At 38.7% G+C, this 20,856-nt stretch overlaps 1 protein-coding gene, 1 non-coding gene and 1 pseudogene across 3 annotated transcripts in view; 1 reads left to right on the forward strand and 2 right to left on the reverse strand.

Moving 5' to 3' along the window:
* The window catches only part of Spop (speckle type BTB/POZ protein), an 82,129-nt gene that overhangs the window by 10,485 nt on the left and 50,788 nt on the right, over positions 1-20,856 (reverse strand). For both annotated transcript variants that reach the window (XM_048446972.3, XM_048446973.3), the window contains 5 exons: positions 11,912-12,055; positions 11,086-11,207; positions 7,724-7,875; positions 7,490-7,617; positions 396-573 (listed from right to left, as the gene is read on the reverse strand). In XM_048446972.3, coding sequence (XP_048302929.1) covers positions 396-573; positions 7,490-7,617; positions 7,724-7,875; positions 11,086-11,207; positions 11,912-11,989 — 658 coding nt within the window. In that variant the 5' untranslated portion in view covers positions 11,990-12,055. The remainder of the gene's footprint in view (positions 1-395; positions 574-7,489; positions 7,618-7,723; positions 7,876-11,085; positions 11,208-11,911; positions 12,056-20,856) is intronic.
* On the reverse strand, positions 17,154-17,453 carry LOC148120806 (signal recognition particle RNA). The gene has a single exon (XR_015738959.1).
* Positions 19,708-19,966, forward strand: LOC125408569 (U6 snRNA-associated Sm-like protein LSm5 pseudogene; annotated as a pseudogene).

Genomic DNA, 20,856 nt, shown 5'->3' on the forward strand with positions numbered 1-20,856 from the left:
CCATCATTTACACTTTGAAAATGATATAGCCTAAGAGTCCACTCAAGACAAACCAGAAATGCTACTTTTATGAAAAGCAGCCTTTTTGGTTATGAGAAATGTCCTCAGAATACAAAAATATAGTACAGGTATGGTGGTATATGCCTATTATTCCAGCACGGTGGGGGGGTAGTGTGAGGATGGGGTTAGGACTGAAAGTTTGAGGACAGCCTGGACTAAAATAGTAAGTTCCAGGTCAGCCTAAGCTGTCTCAAAATACCAGAATGAAAATGAACTTTGAAAATAAGTATTTAGGTGCAGAGTTCAAAAGTTGAAGTTGTTCCAAAGACAATTTTGCAGCCACTAGTTTTCCTATTGCAACAAAATTATAAAGTGAACCATGAATAAATACTAACCTGCTAGGATAGCCTTGTGAGCCTGGAATTCTTGGCCAGCCACACACAAGCAGCAATCTGTGAATCGGGAATTCTCCCATAGTCCTCCTAACTCATCTGCCAGCCGACACTCAGGAACCTTCACCATGTTCATGGTATTCTGTCCAGAAATATTGACGGAATCTTGTACTACACTCACCTATGAAATATAAGGAGACAGAAACAAAGCTTTTGTTACCAGCAGGTGGAGAGAGAACTTCTGCCACAGTGCAGAAATAGAAGATTTAGATACCACACACTTTCTTGAAATTATTTCCACAAATCAAGACTTTCTCCTTTGAATCAATTAACCATTTATTATAATCGTACTTCTTTTATACCACACTGTAGACAATGACAGCCTCACAGAGCAAGTTCTTCTCCAGTTTCTAATAAGTTCCATCTCCTTGCAAACCCAAGCACAGATACCAAAGAGAAACTGACAGGAACAAATGCTCAATTTCAAGTATTCCCTTTACCCTGCCTTAAAAGAAAGGCCACACACACGAAGAGCTACTATAGAGGTCACTGCCTTAGTTAGCATTTCTATTGTTGTGAAGAGACACTATGACCATGGCAATTCCTATAAACACTTAATTGAGGTGGCTTACAGCTCAGAGGCTCAGTCCATTATCATCACGGAAGGACATGGCAATGTGCAGGTAGACATGGTGTTGGAGAAGTAGCTGAGAGTCCTACATCTTGTAGGCAGCAGGAAGTGGTCTCTCTCACTGGGCATGACTTGAGCATATATGAGATCTCAAAACCCACCTTCACAGTGACACACTTCCTCCAATAAGATCACATCTGTGCCAACAAGGCCACACCTCCTAGTAATGCCACTCCATTTGAGGGGCCATTTTTTTCTCAAACCATTACAGTCACCATATAAAACTCTCTAAAGAAATCTAGTAACTTAAGCCCACTACCCATAAAGATTAGACGAGGAAAAACTTTCAGTAGGGAAACTGGGTGGATATACCATAAGTTTTACACCTGAATTCAGTCATCTGTGACAATGACATTCAAGATGGCTGACTGCAGCTTAGATATGCACTTATACCCCTGGAACAGAATGGCAATGCCAACTATATGGAAGGCTCCTCCAACCTTCCACTCTGGTTTTAGAAGCATGTTTCAACTAGTTAAATTAATTCAACCTAGACAGCTAAATTTTTAGATGAGTTAGTGAAAGTCAGCTGTTAGGATACCAATTATAAGGACTTACAAATCACATTAACATTATAAAATATGCTAGTCATTAAACAAAAAATAACATCTTGCAAAGCAGCCATGCACCCAACAAATACTGTGTTTTGTTTCCTACAACAAACACATCATGTTAGAAAAGTTAAGTTCAAGCAGAACTCAAGCCTTGAGAATTAACTCACTGCTCTTCTACTGATAAGAATCTGATAAGAAAGACAGTTTAAGAACATCCTTGATGGCCCACATTTCTTTTGACCTTCAAGATGCAAGTCATCCTTTAGCTGCAGTCACAAACCCAAAGGCAAAGTTAATGCTTGATCCAAATGACCTATAATCCCTTCTGTGTAAGAGTGAGATATTTACTACCAGGTCAAAAAACTTATTCATTTGTTTAAAACTGTTATGATCTTGCACAAGGAGGCAGTCAAGCTAATCAATTATGAATGTGCTCAGCATTAGAGCACATTTATCAGGAACAGATTATAACAATATTTTAATAACCCGAGACCCAGCACAAACCACCCCACAGAGATCCTCTCTTGTTTTTTTGTAAGATTTCTAATTTGGTTCAATCATTTTCTCATATTAGTATCCTCACTTCTTTGATATAATATTAACATTAAAAGTGAGAGTTGTCTGTTCCCAGTTATAATTCTAAATATTAATTTAGAAAAAAAAAGGAAAAGACCAATTAAATCTTGCTTTCTCATAGGGAAAGGCAGGAATCCCCAGGGATGGACAATGTAGAGAATGGAGAAAGCTTTTGGCACTATGTCTCTAGTTTGAATTAAATCAGGCTGACAGGAGCCCAAAATCATTAACACTTAATAGCAATTGAGTAGACTGGGTAAATGAATTGGCAAAAGCTAAGCTGAATTTCAAATGAACTATGGTTACCAGTGGACTTTCTGCTGGCTAGATACATGCTTGGTAATGAGTGGAGCCCAAAGACTGCGACACCCCCCAGTAGGGCTATTCTGCTCTTTGGACACAGACAGGAACACAGCAGGAAGGAGAATGTACCTTTACTGCCAGAGCCAGGCTTGTTCTGTAGATATATGGATGCTTGAAATCTCCAGAGCCCTGAATGTCTGGCACCTCTTACCAACATTAAATACGCTTAATTAAAAATAAATTTTAAATGGCACTCAGAAATGAGTCTTCAGAGCCCAAACTTTTAACTTAGAGAGGAATTGTTTTCCTCTGCAAATGATGATGCTAAAATGAGACCATTTTGAGAAAAATGAAAGTTTTTTTTAATGCCTATAAAGTTGACTATGGAGACTCATTCAGAACTGCAGCTGTGAAGATGACGTGACTGTGACATTTATGTCGTCTTATAAATGAATGCATGAAAATGTCTCAGGAAGGCTGTATAATCTACAAAGTTTCAAGTTATGGGAGGGTCTCACTTTTAAAGTCAACTTCTTTTTCTTCTCTCTCTTTTTTTGTTTTTTTGGTTTGTTTTTTCAAGACAGGGATTCTCTGTGTAGCCCTGGCTTTCCAGGAACTCACTCTGTAGAACAGGCTGTCCTCCTATTCAGAGATGGGCCTGCCTCTGTCTCCTTAAGTGTGGGATTAAAGGTGTGGGCTACCATGTTTGGCTTTAACTTCTCTCTTTTTTTTTTTAAATATTTATTTATTATGTATACAATATTCTATCTGTGTGTATGTCTGCAGGCCAGAAGAGGGCACCAGACCTCATTCCAGATGGTTGTGAGCCACCATGTGGTTGCTGGGAACTGAACTCAGGACCTTTGGAAGAGCAGGCAATGCTCTTAACCGCTGAGCCATCTCTCCAGCCCTTAACTTCTCCTTTTTAAAAAAAGAAAATTACAAAGAAAAAATTTTAAAGAAAATTTCATGAACAACTAAGGACTGTCAAGCCTTGTATATATTCATCCACTAAATGGGAAGTCCGTGAAAATATTTAATATCCATGAAAGACTAAGTACTGTCAAATCTTGTCCAGTCATCTCTATAAAGGGATAAGCCATGGAAGTCACTTTAGTGTCTATAGAATTAAAACTTGAAAAAATAAGAAAATGCCACACATTGTTTATAGTGTAGCACATCATTTGCAGCAGAAGACTAGCAGCAACCTGAATGTCAATCAGTAAGAGAACAAACCACACAATCATAAAACAGACTTTCCCTTGTACTAAAAATAAACTGTGGTTACATTTAAAGTATAAATCTTAGAAACAATATTTTAAAAAAGCAAGTCCTAGATGACAACATCAAATCTCATATCAGTTTTTGGTCAGGGGACAAGTATTCCATATACAGGAACCGAGATATCAGTGTGGTAGTGGGTTTGCCTCATCAACATGTTTTATAACCTACCAAGACGCTACATAGCAAGCTAACATCTCTATAGGTCAATAAAAAGCAAATATTAGTTGTTCCATATAGTATAACTAATGCATACCAACAATTCACTAAAAAAGAAAACTATGAATAGACATATTTATTTAAAATTGGGCAAAAATACATATTCCCAGGCAACCAAAGGAAGAGTCTATTCTTGAGAATGGAAAGGATACTTTAAAAACATAAGCTAATGTCTGGATATTTTACAAGTAGTGTTTATATTTCATATGATGTTTCCTATTTTGTCTTAACTGTCACCTTACAAAGAGGACTCTTCTACCTGCATAGGCAAAGAAGGGGGAACACATGACACCTTCACAGCTAAAGGACATTTGTTTTCAATATAAGTAACTGGAAAGGGTTAACAGAAGCTGAAAATTTTCACAAAGATTTCCTATGGCCCAAATTATTAAGGAGAAAATTTTAAAAATTTAATTTAAACATGCTTTGTATGTTCTCCCTTTCATTACTAAAGTAAATACGCTCTACTAAGAAAACTTGGGAGAGCCCTTGCTCTCTTGGGTGAATGGCATTCAGCTCCACTTAGTACAGCACAGCAGACAAGAAGTGGGAAATGGAGAACTGACATGGCTTTGACATTAATTTACTGTACAATGTTAGGAAAAATTACCTGACCTCCCGAGGCACTGCTTCGCTTGTGTAACAGAAATGAAGAAAACAGAACTAGTCTAGCTCAAAGGATTGCGATAAGGATGATTCAAGAAATGCTTAGAAAACATTTAAGTATGTTAATTAAACAAATGCAACTTGGGAAAATCGCCATATTTTCTAATAGAAAAAACTCATCAAGAACTGAAAGTAAACCCCATGTGGCATATTACAAACAAGACCACCCACCTGATGCTTTCAGTGATACCACTGAATTAAAGGCCAAAGAGGCACAAGCATGGTTCTCAATCTTCCCCTTTCTGATTCCCTGTGACCTCTGGGAGCACCAGAATCTCTGAATTAGCTGCACTTGAGTGCACATCAGGAGAGCAAAGAAGTATCTGGGTGTAGACTGTGGGAGCAATGCAGCATAGTGTGTACTTGTGACTAAATTCCATATGGATATCCTTTCATTAAAAACCTCTAAATAATTAGAAAATAAGAAAAACAATAGAACATAAAATATAAACAGGAATTAAAATAAACTTGCTTATAAGTATTCCACTGATACAAGAGAAACAGGTCAAAGGAATAGGACTTACAAGGAAAATGGTCTAGCTGTGAAAAGTGCTAAGAACTTGGATGAATTGCAGACATTTTAAAAACCCACATATCCAATACACACCCCCACGCAACCGTCTTGCAGTGTTGAATGCTACTAAGTCCACAGAGAGCCTTGGAACAGGAACGAGTCTCACTAGGCACAAGACCAAGTACGAGAAGCAACACTCAGCACCTGTGGCCAACTGGGAAGTGTGAGAGGAACAGATGGCACACCTGGTTCTATGGCGAGAAACCACGGCATCAGCAGAACCCAGCAGACGTTTCCCCGTTCAACATCTCCTCATTTCCAACGTGTCATCGCACTTCCCTTCTAAGTCAGTAAGGCAAATCTAAACTTAACCACAGGATTTCTCCTAAGAGAATTTCATATGGGGAAGTGAAAAAAGAATGCTGGAACTCAGCCTCAGCCCTAACCATAGGATAAGAGTAACCAAGTGAGGGCAGGCCAAACAGTTTCCAAATCACAGATCACAATCCAGGGGTCAGAGCAGCTGGAATAGTATGGGGACACCAGGAAAGGATGGACCCACTGTAGACTTGAAAATGCTACAATACAAGTCACGGTACTGCCTAAAATGCCAGCGGTAATATTTAGAGAAGATTCTCTTCAGAGAGAAGCTTCAAGACTGGCTTTCATTTTCAATAAAATTAGAATTTTCAACTATCTTAAGGGGTTTTTTGTTTGTTTGTTTGTTTTTTTGTTTTGTTTTTTAAATACAAATCTTCAGCACTCAGGAGGTTAAGCATAATGATAGGAGTGATCTTGAGGCCAGCCTGGGCTAGACAGAGCTGCTTTTAAAAAACCAAAGCGGTAAAACAAACAAACAAACAAAAAACCCCACAAATTTCTAGGACAGACAACAGGCAAAGACTAAAACCGATGCTGTTTATACAACATCTAACCTCAAACAAAGCCATAGTTAATTCTTATTGTTCTACTCAGGCAAACAAGTGTGACCTGCAACTAGCAAGACTTACATGAAATTCACATTTCAAATTCATTAAACATAAACTGCCACTCTTTACTTATTTATTCAGATGCTGATACTCTACAATTTCTTTCAGTTACTCTAGAATTAAAATGGAGAGGGAATGGCTATTATACAAACTAAATTTTACCTTTTCAGTATACAAAGTTTTCTAATCATTAGCAATTATTTGTTATAATCCACAAGCCTGCTACTACTGGCCATGTTTCACTAAAGGGCAAGAGTCCTAAGGGACAAGTTCCTGGACTACACAGTGTGATATGCCTTTGAAACGGTCATTAACACACAATACAAGCCTATTACTTGATGAGCTAGCTGGCAATTGCGACACTTGCCTGAACTCTGCCTCATGAAAGTACAAAACCATTTGCTTCACTCTCAGGAAGTAGTTCCCTGACTATGAGATATACAGGGACATTAATACTCCAGTTTAATCGATAGAATTTTTATTTATTTACCCCAAGTTTCTTGCATTTCTCCATGTATGGAAAATGGCAGGAAATGTCTCATTACAATATACTGTACCCATTTTAATAAGCCCTTTTCAATTGGATCTTGGGTCAAGAAATTTTTCTAAGCTTCTCCAAAGGCTCTTAGGCCACTGGTGAGAGACACTGACCCTTCAATATGATGACATCTGACTCTCCCCTTCTAAGCTACCAGTTTCCAGTTTTCATCCTAGAAAAAGTAGCCCCTCCCTTTCCTACTTCATAATGATCCCAGCAAGACAAATCATTAACACTCAGCTCCTCCAAGTAGTCACATAGTCCAAAGAGTAGAAAAGGAGAACAACCCAGCCAAACACTTGCCACCCAAGAAGCAACCAGAGAGTTTAAGCAACAGAAACACAAATTTAGTTGCAGTTGCTAGCCACTGCTCAGCCTGAAGTGTTAGCTTTTCTAAATACTATTTGAACTGCCCCCCTCACACACACACAAAAAGAAAAGAAAAAATAAAAAGGAAAGAAAGAAAGAAAGAAAGAAAGAAAGAAAGAAAGAAAGAAAGAAAGAAAGAAAGAAGATCCTGACTCAAGCAACTCAAAGCTGACAGATACAATCTTCGTTCTTATGAACAGTAACAAGTAGAGAGCCCAGGTGCCCAACAACCTTGAAATCATAAGGCAGTTCAATCAGTCACATAAATAACATTTGTACAGAACCACTCCCCTTGGGGATTTTTCTCATTTCACATCCTTGACACAATACAATTAAGTCTACCAATACACATCAGGTCAGGGAATTGCCAGTCTCAAAGCAGGGCAAAAGGACTCACCTCACAGAAGAGGGTGAGCTTGTCATCAGGGAGAAGCCCATTGGCCTCGTCCAAGAGAAAGTCTCTACGAATGAATTTTTTGAATCCCCAGTCTTTGCCTTGCACGAACCTATAAGCTCGCTGACTCTCTGGAATGAAAAAGAGAGTCATATTTAGAAGTACTCAAAGACCAGCTCAAATTCACAACTTATCAATGTATGAAGTTACTGGATGTGAAAGTAGAGAAACATTTACCCATAGCTTTGGTTTCTTCTCCCTTGGCATTCAGGATGGAGAACTTGAACTTTGCCCGAACTTCACTCTTTGGACAGCTAACCAATAACAGGTAAAGTGACAGGTAATCTTTGCTTTCTTCATCTAACCCTTTTGGGTTTACTCGCAAACACCTGCCCAACACAGAAACAAATGTGGATTAAAAGCCTTATGGCTCCTGAAGTCTAGCAGGAGACATCAGAATCCAGAGAGGGGAAGAAGTGATTCTGTTGCTGTTGTTGTTCAGGTTTTGTTTTTTAGAGTCTAAGTCCCTTACCAGGAGACGGAGTCAACAGAAACTTGAAAACAATATTTTTTACACCAATTTGGATCAGCTTTTAAAAATTAGACAAAAATAAAAAAGCATTCACATCTCTTACATCTCTGCCATTTCCTTTATAATCGTCAAATCATTCACCTATCTCAGCCTAAAACATTTAAAAAGTTTCTCAGACTACTCTGTTTTTTCAGTCTTTAATCCCAGAAAAGATAGTCCTCAGTTTCTCATGGGGAAATACTTTTTTAAAAAGTTGAGAGCCATTTAGTAACCCTGTGAGAGAAAAATGTATTCTGGAGAAGTATGCACACAGTACATACTCTTTTATATTTGTTTGCTTTTCTAAACAGGGTTTCTCTGTTTAACAGCCTTGGCTGTCCTGGAACTCGCTCTATTGGCCAGGCTGGCCTTGAACTCTGAGATCCACCTGCTTTTGCTTTTGGAATTAAAGGTATGTGTCACCATGTCTGGATGATACATACTCTTTTTATAGATATTTTATCATGAGTGTGAGTGTGTGTGAGACATGCCTGTGGAGGTCAAAGACATGGGACATGGGATCCCTTTGGAGCTGGAGTCGGGTGGTTGTGAGCCATCCAATGTGTATGCTAGGAACTAAACTCAGATCCTCTGTAAGAGCAGCAAGTATTCTTACTTGCTGAACCATTTCTCTAGCCTTCAGCAATTATATTTTAAGAGTTAAAATAACAGAGGTATTGTGGAAGAAGCACAGATAAAAGTAAATGCTTATTTGATAGGGGAATATTCTAAGCTTGGCTTCTAAATAAGAGTTTGAGATGCCAATCTGTTAAGGATGATTCAAAACAGAATCTAGACAAAACTTAATAGGTTCAACTGAGTTAAATTGTAAATGTCATTAGCTGAAATGTATGGAGTTCAGACATTGCTCTACCACACAGCATACACAAGCCACATGTATCTTCAGGCCTTGCCAGGGTTATGTCACCTTTCTCAAACAGGTGGTCTAATCCAGTGCCTCTCTAGGGAGTACAGATGCCAAATATACCACTATACAGTATGCTAGAGAGGTTAAATATAATGCCTAGGATAAACATTTCACTCAATAGTTAGTCTACAGTTTAATGTACAAAGTAAGTAAATATTAAATTAATAAACTCTTCAGTGGGTTATCAGAGATCAAAGTGGAAGTTCTTTTTTTATTTTTTATTTTTTTTAAAGATTTATTTATTTATATGTATACAATGTTCTGGCTGCATGTGTGCCTACACTCCAGAACAGGGCACCAGATCTCATTACAGATGGTTGTGAGCCACCATGTGGTTTCTGGGAATTTAACTCAGGACCTCTGGAAGGAAAGTCAGTGCTCCTAACCTCTGAGCCATCTCTCCAGCCCAAAGTGGAAGTTCAGAAACAAAAATGTTCTGATTTTTGCTGGGGACATATGGTTGGTTGTGTCCTTAACTACTTGCTCCTATTTCTCAAGATGGCACTCATCCTCACTCCCAGATGATAGTCACCTTGCAATAGACACTATTTAGTTCAGGAACCCCAAACTTAATCCATTCAGAACATGAACAACATACTATTGACTATACAGTAAATTCAGAAAAAGCTCAAAGACTTGTTGGCACGTGGTAGATATACCCATTGTTACTTTACGCACAGGGAAGCTACACTTAAGACATGTATAGCATGGAACGTGAGTAGAGGAAATGAAGTCTGCCATGTAACAATGTGCCTCCTGGATAAAATTTATCTCCACCCTGCCAGTTACAAAGCCAAATAAGGATGACCTTGAACCACTGCCCTGTTCCTTTTTTGAGAAAGTCTCAGCATGTAATCCTGGCTAGCCTGAAACTTGCTATGCAGACTAGGATGGCCTGGAATTCAGAGATTCATCTGCCTCTGCCTCCTGAGTGCGGGGATGAACGGTGTGTGTCGGCATACCCAGCCTAATCTTGAACTTTTATGAGAGGTAGAGAACGTCTCTACCTCTGAGCAGTGGGATTTCAGGGATCTACCACCATGTCCAGTTTATGAGTTCTGGGGATGGAATCTAAGTCTTCATGTATGTGCAGGTAATTTAAAAGTCAAGTCAAGATTTTATGTTAAAAACTTTAGATTTGTTGCTGCATGTGATGACACATACCTTTAATCTCAACACTCAAGAAGCAGAGGCAGGTGAATCTTTGTTTTGAGTTTAAGGTCAGCCTGGTCTTCACGCTGAGTTCCAGGCCAGCTAACACTTCTTAGTGAGATCGCATCTCCAAACCAACAAACAAAAAAACCCCACAAAAACTAGACTTGCTGCTTTCTAAAAAAAACAGAAAATCTGGTGATAGTTGGCCCTTCTCCAAACAAAGCTCTAGTTAGCTGAGCTGGGTGACTACTAGTCCTTCATATACTTACTGAAGTGCCAAGAACTAATCCTAGAACCTCCACATGCTAGCTGAGCACTCTGTCACTTAGCTACACCACCAACCTTCTACAAACCTTTAACAATTTTAAATTACACTTATTAATTTCTTTTTTTAAAATTTATTATATATAGTATTCTGCCCGCATGTATGTCTGCACGCCAGAAGAGGGCATCAGATCTCATTACAGATGGTTGTGAGCAACCATGTAGTTGCTGGGAATTGCACTCAGGACCTCTGGAAGAACAGCCAGTGCTCTTAACTGCTGGGCCATCTCTCCAGTCCCTAATTTCTTATGTGTGTCTGTATCCGTGGGCCCATGAGTGTCGTGGTTCTAGTGTGAAAGTCAGAGGACAACTTGCAGAAATCAGTTCTTTTCCTTCCACCATGTGGGCCCCAGGGATCAAATTCGGGTCTTCTGGTAACACTGGCACTCTTTACTCATTTACCCTATACAACTTGAGTTTGCTAAATTGTAATAAACTCATCAAATTATTTCAAACACTTGTAGTTGAGTACCTACTGTGTCTGACACTATTATAGGCAATGGGACAACAAAAGTAAAATCTGTGTCTTTAAGAACTTACATTCTGCCCATATCCTATTCAAACCAAGCAAACCAGGCAACTTATGGAACAAGTTTACAACTAGAGGGGGTTCTTCCTCACCATTTCAGTTTATCATTGGCTCCTGATGAAAAAGTTGAACTTTTTATGACTTCACCCATTTCCTCCCGGCAAAAACTAAAGTTATTGATGGTCCACATGTAGGAGAATTTCACTACCTTGATCTGTTGACAGAAAATTAGGAAGGAATTAAATAAGATGTGAGGAACCTGGAAAAAACAGGTTGAAGATCAGACAAGCACCCCTCCCTTATCCCCACAGAAGACTGCAGTTCAAGCAGTCCCTTGTCTACATGAGAGAAATCTCTGACCTGCTTTTATAACACTTTCAACTTTTGAAAACACTGGTTGGAAATGAGAAAAACACAGTCAAGGAAAGAACAGCAACAATAACAACAATACAAAGACAGGGTAGGTAAAGTCTGAAGCTTTGTGGTCCAAAAAGAGTCCGTAATTGACATGCTGATGCCATTCCGGGGACTGTGAATCTCAAACACTGCTCTGAGCTTTAGAACACATACCTATCAAGGAGGGTGTAAAGAATCTAGACAAAATTTTCTCTGTGAGTTCAAGGCCAGCCTGGTCTACAAATCAAGTTCCAGGACAGCCAGAGCTGTTATACAGAGAAACCCTGTTGCAAAACCAAAACCAAAAAAAAAAAAAAAAAAAAAAAATCTAGCTAAAGATTCCCCCTTGATTCACCATAGAAAAGCATTAGCCTTGGGGATTTAGACTCTATGTAAAGAAAATAAGAAATGCAAGGCTAATAAGGACCTCATCTTGTGCTTTTTGGCCCCTGAGAAACTAGGAAACCCAAAGTTGAAAAATGATTATGTTGCTTTTGTCCACTAGTGAAAACTTGAACTTACCTGTGTATAGCACCAGCTCTCAGCCACGGGACCACTCGACATTTCTGCCGGAGGTGGAGGACTTGGAACCCTTGACATCGCCAGTTTGAAGGTTAAACTGGGTTTTCAAAGTCAGGGAGCAGAGATTTCTGGTTTTTCTTCACCCTGGTAAGATCCAAGAATTAAGATTTATTAGCCTCTTTTTTAACTGATTTTTTAATGTTAATCTGAATTTTTATTATTCTTTTCTCATATAATACATCCTGACCTCAGTTTCATCTCTCTCTACTCCTCCCAGTCTCCCCAGTCCTTTCCCTCTTCCTTAGTATCCTATTATTTGTTTGATCTTCTAAGAATCTGGAAACTTCGTGGTCTGTCTGAAATGTTCTATCCTGATTTAAATATTAACTTCAGAGAAGACCATGTAGTCTCCTAGGCAAAATTACATTATTATTCAAGGACGGTGGCTTACATCTTTAATATCAGCACTCAGGAGGCAGAAGCAGGTAGATCTCTGTGAATTAGAAACTGTACATCAAGTTTCAGGCCAGCCAGGGCTACATGAGACCCTGTCTCAAATAAATGAATGAACTAAATAAAAAAATAAAACTCCATTACTCTTCTGCACAATGCTCAACATTATCTTTAAAAACTGCTGGGAAGGATGTCATATACAACTTTCATCCCAACACTAGAAACAGAAGCTGGTGTAGCTCTTGAATTGGAGGCCAACCTCGTCTACACAGTCAATTTCAAGCCAACATGTACTGTACAGCGAAACAAAACAACAAAAGAAACAGACACACGTGATCAAAGGGTGCATTAAAGCACATCTCTGAAAAGCTGTTTGACAAAGTCAACATGGCTAGCACTAGATACCTCCTTGCCACCAAAACCTTTCCTTAGGACACAAATGCTCTGCTCCAGTGGAAAATGACCTTGGTACCTTACCCTCCAATTTTCCTGATTGCCTGTGCTTCACTGCAAACTTAAGAACAGCCTTCTGTTCATCTTCTCTGCCAGCTGCTCTCTTAAAGGGCAACATTTTTACACCTCCCTTAGATGTGCTCCTTTCTCTACAACATCACGTTAAATTTTCACCTGACTTTCTAGATTTTTTTTCTTGCTTTTTCTGCTAATCACTCCCCAACCTCAATCCCCACCCCCCACCCCCAACAGAATCTATTATGTAGCTCTGGCTAGCCTGGAACTCACTTTGTAGATCAGACTACTTGAAACTTAAGAGATCCATCTGCCCGCTGCCTCCTGGGTACTGGTATTAAAGGTATGTGCCACTATATCTGGCCTTCTTCAATTTCTTTTATTGGGTTTTTTTTCTTTTACTGTTATCCCCCATGGCTTAATTTTCAATCATTTTCCCAATTTACATTCTTATGGCAACCAATCATTTCAACAGTATCAAATTTCTGCCAGTACACAAACATTCTCAAGTCTCTTAAACTTACACCTCTTCTATAGCCCCAGGCCCCTTTCAAACAGCTGCTATACATCTTGATGGGATGTACCACTAATAAATCCAACTCAAAACTATTTTTATAAATTAGGTCATGGACCAGTGTGATGGCTCAGCAGATAAAGGTGCTTGCCATCAAGTCTATTGACCTGAGTTTAAGTCCTAGAATTCACAAGGTAGAAGGAAATAACTAAGTCCTATAAATTATCCTTGTACTACATGCGTGCCATGGTACATGCATGATATCCCCACAAAATAAATAACATAAATATAATAAAATTATTTAAAATGTAAGGCCAGGAGTGTTAGGACATGCCTATATCCCAGCACTTGAAATTCAGAAGCAGATCTCTGTGAGTTCAAGACTAGCTTGGTCTACATAGAGAGTTCTAGGCCAGCCAGAACTGAGAACCTGTCTCTCAAAAACCAAACCAAACCAAAACAAAACAAAACAACAACAACAAAAAACAATTAAAAGTCAAAAGATGCAAAGTTGCAGAGATATACAGGGTAGATAAAGAAACTCCGTTCCACTGTTGGTGAGACACTAAAACGAGACATATACTGTGAATGTAGGAATGGTCATATCTAACAAAGTTTAAAACCACAGAACTTAGTACTCCCGCTTTGAATAGAATGTGCACTACAGCGGGGCTTGCCAAGTTTGGAAGTCACAGAATTACCTCTTTAGAAGAATGTTGGTCTTACCCCCTAGGCTTCTGATTCAACAGCTTGAGATGGGCCCAAGAGTGCACTTCTAGCAAGGTCCCAGGTGATCCTGCTGAGCTAGTTCTGGGACCATGGTGAGAACTACTGCCCTAGAGAAGCACTAATGCACAAGACATGGGCTACAGTGTCAGTGTGACACTGTAACAGTGAAAAACTAGAAACAAATTAAAAGCCCTTTAGTAATAACAGGTAAGTAAACTGGGTTATTTCCATAATGAAAAATGAGTTTTAGTGTTTAAAATAATAACTAGATTCTGTAAGACTGTGGTCTCCAAACACAGTGCCAATGAAAAGAACAAGTTTTTGAAAGATAAGTGTAGTTCATTATTTCTACAAATATAAGTATTGGTATAGATAAAAGCATACTGTAGAAGCAAAATAAGAATAAGAGAAACATAGCAATTTGTTACCAGTTTCATGGGGAAATGAAATTTGAAAAGAAGACACTTTGTCTCTTATGTTTTTGTTCTTAAAGATTTATTTTTATTGTATGTAAGTAGGCGTTTTGTTTGTATATACACATGTGCACACACATGTGCCTGGTGCCCAAGGCCTGAAGAGGAAGAACATCAGATCCCTTGAACTGGAATTACAACAGTTATGAATTGCTATGTAGGTGCTGGTAATTGAACCCGGGTCCTCTGGAAGAGCAGCCAGTGCTACTAAGCACTGAACCATCTCTCCAGGCCCTCTGATATCTGCTTTAAAATAAGGGTGCTAGGAAGTAAATAAAACAATACAAATCTCAGTTAGAGATAACAGGTGCTTGAGTATCTACTATTCTTTGAACAGTCTGACTTAAATAATTTTTAAAATGATAATGATAGTATGTGTGTTTATTACATATGTGCGTGGGTATGTGTGTGTGTGTGTGTGAGCACAAGCCATCGTATGCATGTGTAAGTTAGAGGACAACTCTTTAGAGTCAGTTTACTCTTCTTCCCTTTACATGGATTGCAGGGATTGAACTCAGGTAGTCAGGCTCGCAGACTACGCACTTTACCTCCTGAGCTATCTCACCAGTATGGTGCTGTCTTTCCTTTCTGCCCGGCTACCTGGAAGATCTAAGACAAAGTCTTTGACTCATCTCCTAAAATGACAGGTTTACATTCCTAGTCTACAAGCTTTGTTTATATTTAAACACACATTCTACTCTACATTAGTTTTAAGCTCATTATTTTCCTTTACCTCTTTGCTATAATTCTTTGCACTATTACAGTGTGTAGTTTTTTATGGGTGCTGGGATCAGAACTCAGATCTTCATGTTTACATGGCATGTTTATCACCTGAACTGTCTCCCAAGTACTTTTTCGGTTTGTGTGATGGTATAAATGAATAATAGTAAAATTATTCAATAGTAACTCAACTCACAATCATTTGCTTAAATAGCACTGGTAGGATTAATAAGATATATCTATCTGTACTTATCCAGAATAAATGTAACTAAATGTTCCATTGGTCATAACACTGCCCTAGAAGCATTTATAACTAAAGCATCATCTGCCATCATAGACGAAGTTAGTTGTCTTACACACATGGCATGCTGTTCCAAACAACTGCGTTCACCGTGGGCTTGTGCAAGTCATGAGACCCACTCTCACAGGCTTATTTGTCTAGTAACAAGTTAATATATCTTAGGCAGTTTTACAAATCCCAGTTATCATTGCTACCAAGAAAAAAGTTAAAGATTTCCTACTTTTGGGCAATGCAGCAATGAAGATGTGAATTTTACACGTGAGTTAAGAGCTTAAAACCTGGCTCGTGAGGCGTGTGTTGAGGCTATCCTCCACATTGAGTCATCACAAAATACGGATCTGAGCTTATTTTGAAGTTCTCTTTTTAAACCTTCAAATTCATCTAACAATAATTTATAGGGCTGGAGATGGAGTTAAGTGGTAGAAGGCTTGCTTAGTCCCAGTTTTAATACCCATTACTTTAACAACTACAAATTTTAAAAGTCTAGGAAAAAAACATCTTTTTTCTAATGCTATTCTGTTATTTAATTTCTTAGTTTCTATTTACTGATTATTACTCTATTATGACTAGGCATAAAGAAAGACTACTTTATTGAGATTGGGAAAATATGTGGTTTTTTTCTTTATTTTCTTTTTTCTTTTTTTCTTTCTTTTTTTACTTTTGACTTGTTTTACAACCAACTCTTTCTTTGATCTTTTTTTTTCTTTTTTTTAAATGCCCAACCCAGCACCTAGAAGAACTGAAGAGTCAATCTCAGCTCTGAGAAGCTCTAACCAGACAACCTGCTGGGAGGGAAATTGACTGGGATGGCAGAAGTCTAATTAATTTCACTTATAGTGGGCACCATGGGCAAAGTGTTCATCAGCAAAGTAACCTGGTGCTGCATGAACTCTTCAGCACTTCATGCCAACCACCGCAGATGCTCAGTAAAAACAATCTCAGGAAGGAAGAGATCTATTTGAGGGTCATAGTTTGAGAATGTTCGCGAGAGACAAATAGAGCCAAAATATATTGTTCACAGGTTCAAACAAGTTAAGACATGACAATCCAAGTTCTCTAAGGAGAAAATGATTTCCCCAGCTTACCAAACTCTAGTGCACTGACAACACTAGGTTGAGGATGCCTTTATATCCCACTGTTTATTTTTTGCTGTCTCTGTAAAATCCTGACCTGTAAGGAAAGACCTTCCTGGATTACACTGAAAAAGATGTTCTTCAGCATATTCCTCTCAACTCTAACACTGCAGGCAGTGTTACTAGTTAATGGCCATCTTTGATGGGATGCTTTCTAGCAGTACTACAAGACCCTGAAATTACTAACCATCTTTTGACAGGGAATTTAAGTCAATAAATATCATACAACTTCTAACTAGAAGGTTAAACTGTGGAAGGTATGATGTAGGTAAAAGGCAAACATATAAATGCTGTCATGCAAAAACAATGCTTTGCACTGAGTCTATACAGTTCACTTTTCAACTGAAACACCTTTTCCTGCTTTGTTATAAACTTGTATATATCCGATTGTCTGCAGTAGTTATTTTTTATTTTTTAATCTCTCTCTTTTTTTTTTTTTTTTTCCTTTTTTAAGAGACGGGGTCTCGCTATGTTGCCCAGGCTGGAGTGCAGTGGCTATTCACAGGCGCGATCCCACTACTGATCAGCACGGGAGTTTTGACCTGCTCCGTTTCCGACCTGGGCCGATTCACCCCTCCTTAGGCAACCTGGTGGTCCCCCGCTCCCGGGAGGTCACCATATTGATGCCGAACTTAGTGCGGACACCCGATCGGCATAGCGCACTACAGCCCAGAACTCCTGGACTCAAGTGATCCTCCTGTCTCAGCCTCCCGAGTAGCTGGGACTACAGGCGTGCGCCACCGCGCCCGGCTGCAGTAGTTTTTTTTTTTTTTGTTTTTTTTTTTTTTTGGTTTGTTTTGGTTTGGTTTGGTTTTTCGAGACAGGCTTTCTCTTTGTAGCTTTGGAGCCTGTCCTGGAACTAGCTCTTGTAGACCAGGCTGGCCTCAAACTCATATAGATTCACCTGCCTCTGCCTCCCGAGCGCTGGGATTAAAGGCATGCACCACCGGCGCCCTGGGCCTGCAGTAGGTTTTAAAGGTACTTAAACATAATTTGCATCTGTTCTTTGTATCCACTCCTTTATTGCTTAACATAGTACCTAGAAACAAAGGTATTATTCACTCCATAAACATACTTCAATTAAAATCCTTATCTAGTTACATTAAGTTAACTTTTCTGGTTTTCGTTGTTTCTTTTAGACAGATCTCTAAAACAAGATTTCAAACCAACACTGAGTACATCAGATGTGCAATGCAATGACAATCAGTAATTTGTTCTTTTGGATAAATTGAAAAACGTAGGTGCAAACGGTTGAAGAAGGCTGCTCGATCCCTTGTTCATTCCCCAGCCTCCCAGCCCCCTGAAATAATCACACAGAAACTGTATTAATTAAATCACTGCTTGGCCCATTAGCTCAAGCTTCTTATTGCTAACTCTTACATATTAATTTAACCCATTTCTATTAATCTGTGTATTGACACGTGGCTGTGGCTTACTGGCTAAAGTTCCGGAGACCGGCAGGGCTCCATGGCTTCTCTCTGACTCTGCTTCCTTTCCCCCAGCATTCAGTTTAGTTTTTACCCCACCTACCTAAATTCTACCCTATCAGGCCATGGCAGTTTCTTAATTAATCAATGGTATTCACAGCATACAGAGCGGAATCCCACATCAGCAAACTCCTAGTCTAACTCCTAGCCTATAACATCAAATCCAAGATCTAGGAAAAATGAGGGTTTGGGCCAGTATGAAGTTTATCTTCCTTTCATAAAAAAGAAAGATTGACTGAAATTTCTTCATTTTGGAAATACATATCAAGTGGGCTAATTAATTTGAATTAGCCAATAATTAATTGGCTTCTTATATAACCAGAATTATTTCAACATGTAGACAGATTCTATTAATAAGAAAGCCAATTGTTTATGTGTGTTATTCACTGAGGTAAGCTAGTATAGAAAAGTATAAATCAGACAGTTTATACAGCTATTTTGTTTAATCTTTCATGAGTATTCCTTCATCATTAATCTAATCTATTCATCCAGAGAATTAAAAAAAATAAATCAATGCACACAGTTTATCTCATACATGCTGAGTTAACTTTACATTCATCAGTTTTTAAATGACAGGAATAAATAAGATCATAAAAATATTAAGTTAAACCATGAAACTAAATAGTGCTTCCTGGCAATCCCATGTGATACAACATAATACCTAGTACAAATGAACTAGGAACAGGGTTTTCTACCAGAGAAAAGTTAAGAACTTTAAAAAGCCTACCTCTACCTTTCTTCACTTTTAGATTTGTTCAGTTTCTAAAGAAAACTCCCATGTCATACCTATTTTAAACCTGAGAGACGTTAACATCTTCTAAAATATAAGATGCCAAAACAGTTGATTTACAGACACACACACACCAAAAATACATAAAAGATTTGGGTATATTATTTTCAAAAGGCTAATGTGACCTAAAAGGAGTTTCTGTTTCTTTTGTTAGTGTGTTCAACCATATTCAGCCCAGGAAGTAATAATTTCTCATTACCTTAGGGACAGCTATTGCAGTTCACAGTGACATCTTTTGTTGCAATATCTGAATGAGATTTTAATATTTGTTATAAGTAAATCCTTTGTAGTTTGACCTAATCTAATGAGATATTAAATACACTGGGTTTTTTTCTTTTTTAAATGTAGAGACACTTTTTAAAATAAAAATAATCAAGGTGGTGTGGTGCATGCCTTTAATTCCAGCACTCGGGAGGCAGAGGCAGGAAGATCCCTCTGAGTTCGAGGTCAGCCTGGTCTACAGAGCAAGTTTCAGGACAGGCTCTAAAGCTACAGACAAACCCTGTCTCGGAAAAAAAAAAAAAACAGAAAAAGAAAAGCACTGGAGATCTCAATCAGCGAAGAAAAAGTTGAGGTTTTTCTTGTATGTCTATCCAGCTCATGCTCTGTACAATCCTACAGGACCACTGCTTTTTTGTTTGTTTTCATTAAAAAAAAATCCTATATAAAGACTTTGTAATATTAAGTGGATCTAGAGATAAAAAGAAGCAACTCCTTCCAGTGTGACAATGGCGGCCAAGGCAACCACAAACCCATTGCAGTTCCTACATCTAGAGCTTGTGGACAAGCGTACAGGATCAACAATTCACACTTTGATGAATAGTGATAAATTGTCGGTACATTTCCAAGACTTGATGACTTTGTCAATATGGTGCTGGAAAATGTCAGAGTTTGAAATTGCACCAGAGGATCTAAATTAGATCAGATTTTACTAATGGAAATAATGCAACAATACTGGTTCTTGAAGTAGAAGGGCCTGAAGTGTAAGTGGATTTCCTTGACTTATGCTACATTCTGGCTTTTTAAAACAAGCTTCAGGACCTGAGTTCAGATCCCCAACATCCTCATAAAAAGCTGAATATGGCAGCACACATGCATAATCCCAATGATGGGAAAGCAGAGACAAGTAAACCCCTGGAGTCTACTGGCAAACTAAACTTACCAAGTTGGTAAGATCCAAGTTTAGTAAAAGATCCTGTCTCAAAAAAATAAGGTGGAGAACAACAGACAAAATAACCTGAGGCCTAACTCTACACACACACACACACACACACACACACACACACACACCCTTAATAATAAATTTTTAATCCAAATGAGACAAGACACAAATTCTTTGGCGATTTATGCTGTTCTGAGTAAAATCTGCCTTTTTGTCCTGACCTGACCACCATGGCCTCTCTGTCTCATAGTAATTCCTACATTTCTTTTCAACCAATATGCTTTATTTAGTCTTTAATTTTGTTGGCACAAATCACTACTGAGCACATGGACTTTTTCTTCAGCCTGGAGAGCTTTTTCTCCTCATGTTCCTCTCCTATGAGGGCAGGGGTTAAGATAGGGTCTCACTTTGTAGCACAGGCTGGCCTTCATCTCACTGCAATCTTCCTACCATTCCCTCCCAAGTGCTGGGATTAGAGGTGTGAGGCACAGTACCTGGCTCCATCAGGTTTTTCTAGTTGACTTCCTCCTGTCACAGAGGTATCCTATAAAAAGTAATATAGCCTGGGGGCTGGAGAGGTGGCTCAGAGGTTAAAAGCACTGTTTGCTCTTCCAGAGCAAATTCCTTAAATTCAATTCCCAGCAACCATATGGTGGCTGACAATCACCTATAATGAGATCTGGTGCCCTCTTCTGGCATGCAGGCAAACATGCAG

The sequence above is a fragment of the Myodes glareolus genome, chromosome 9 (genome assembly GCF_982192425.1).
Source record: "Myodes glareolus chromosome 9, mMyoGla1.1, whole genome shotgun sequence".
NCBI classification, from domain to species: domain Eukaryota; kingdom Metazoa; phylum Chordata; class Mammalia; order Rodentia; family Cricetidae; genus Myodes; species Myodes glareolus.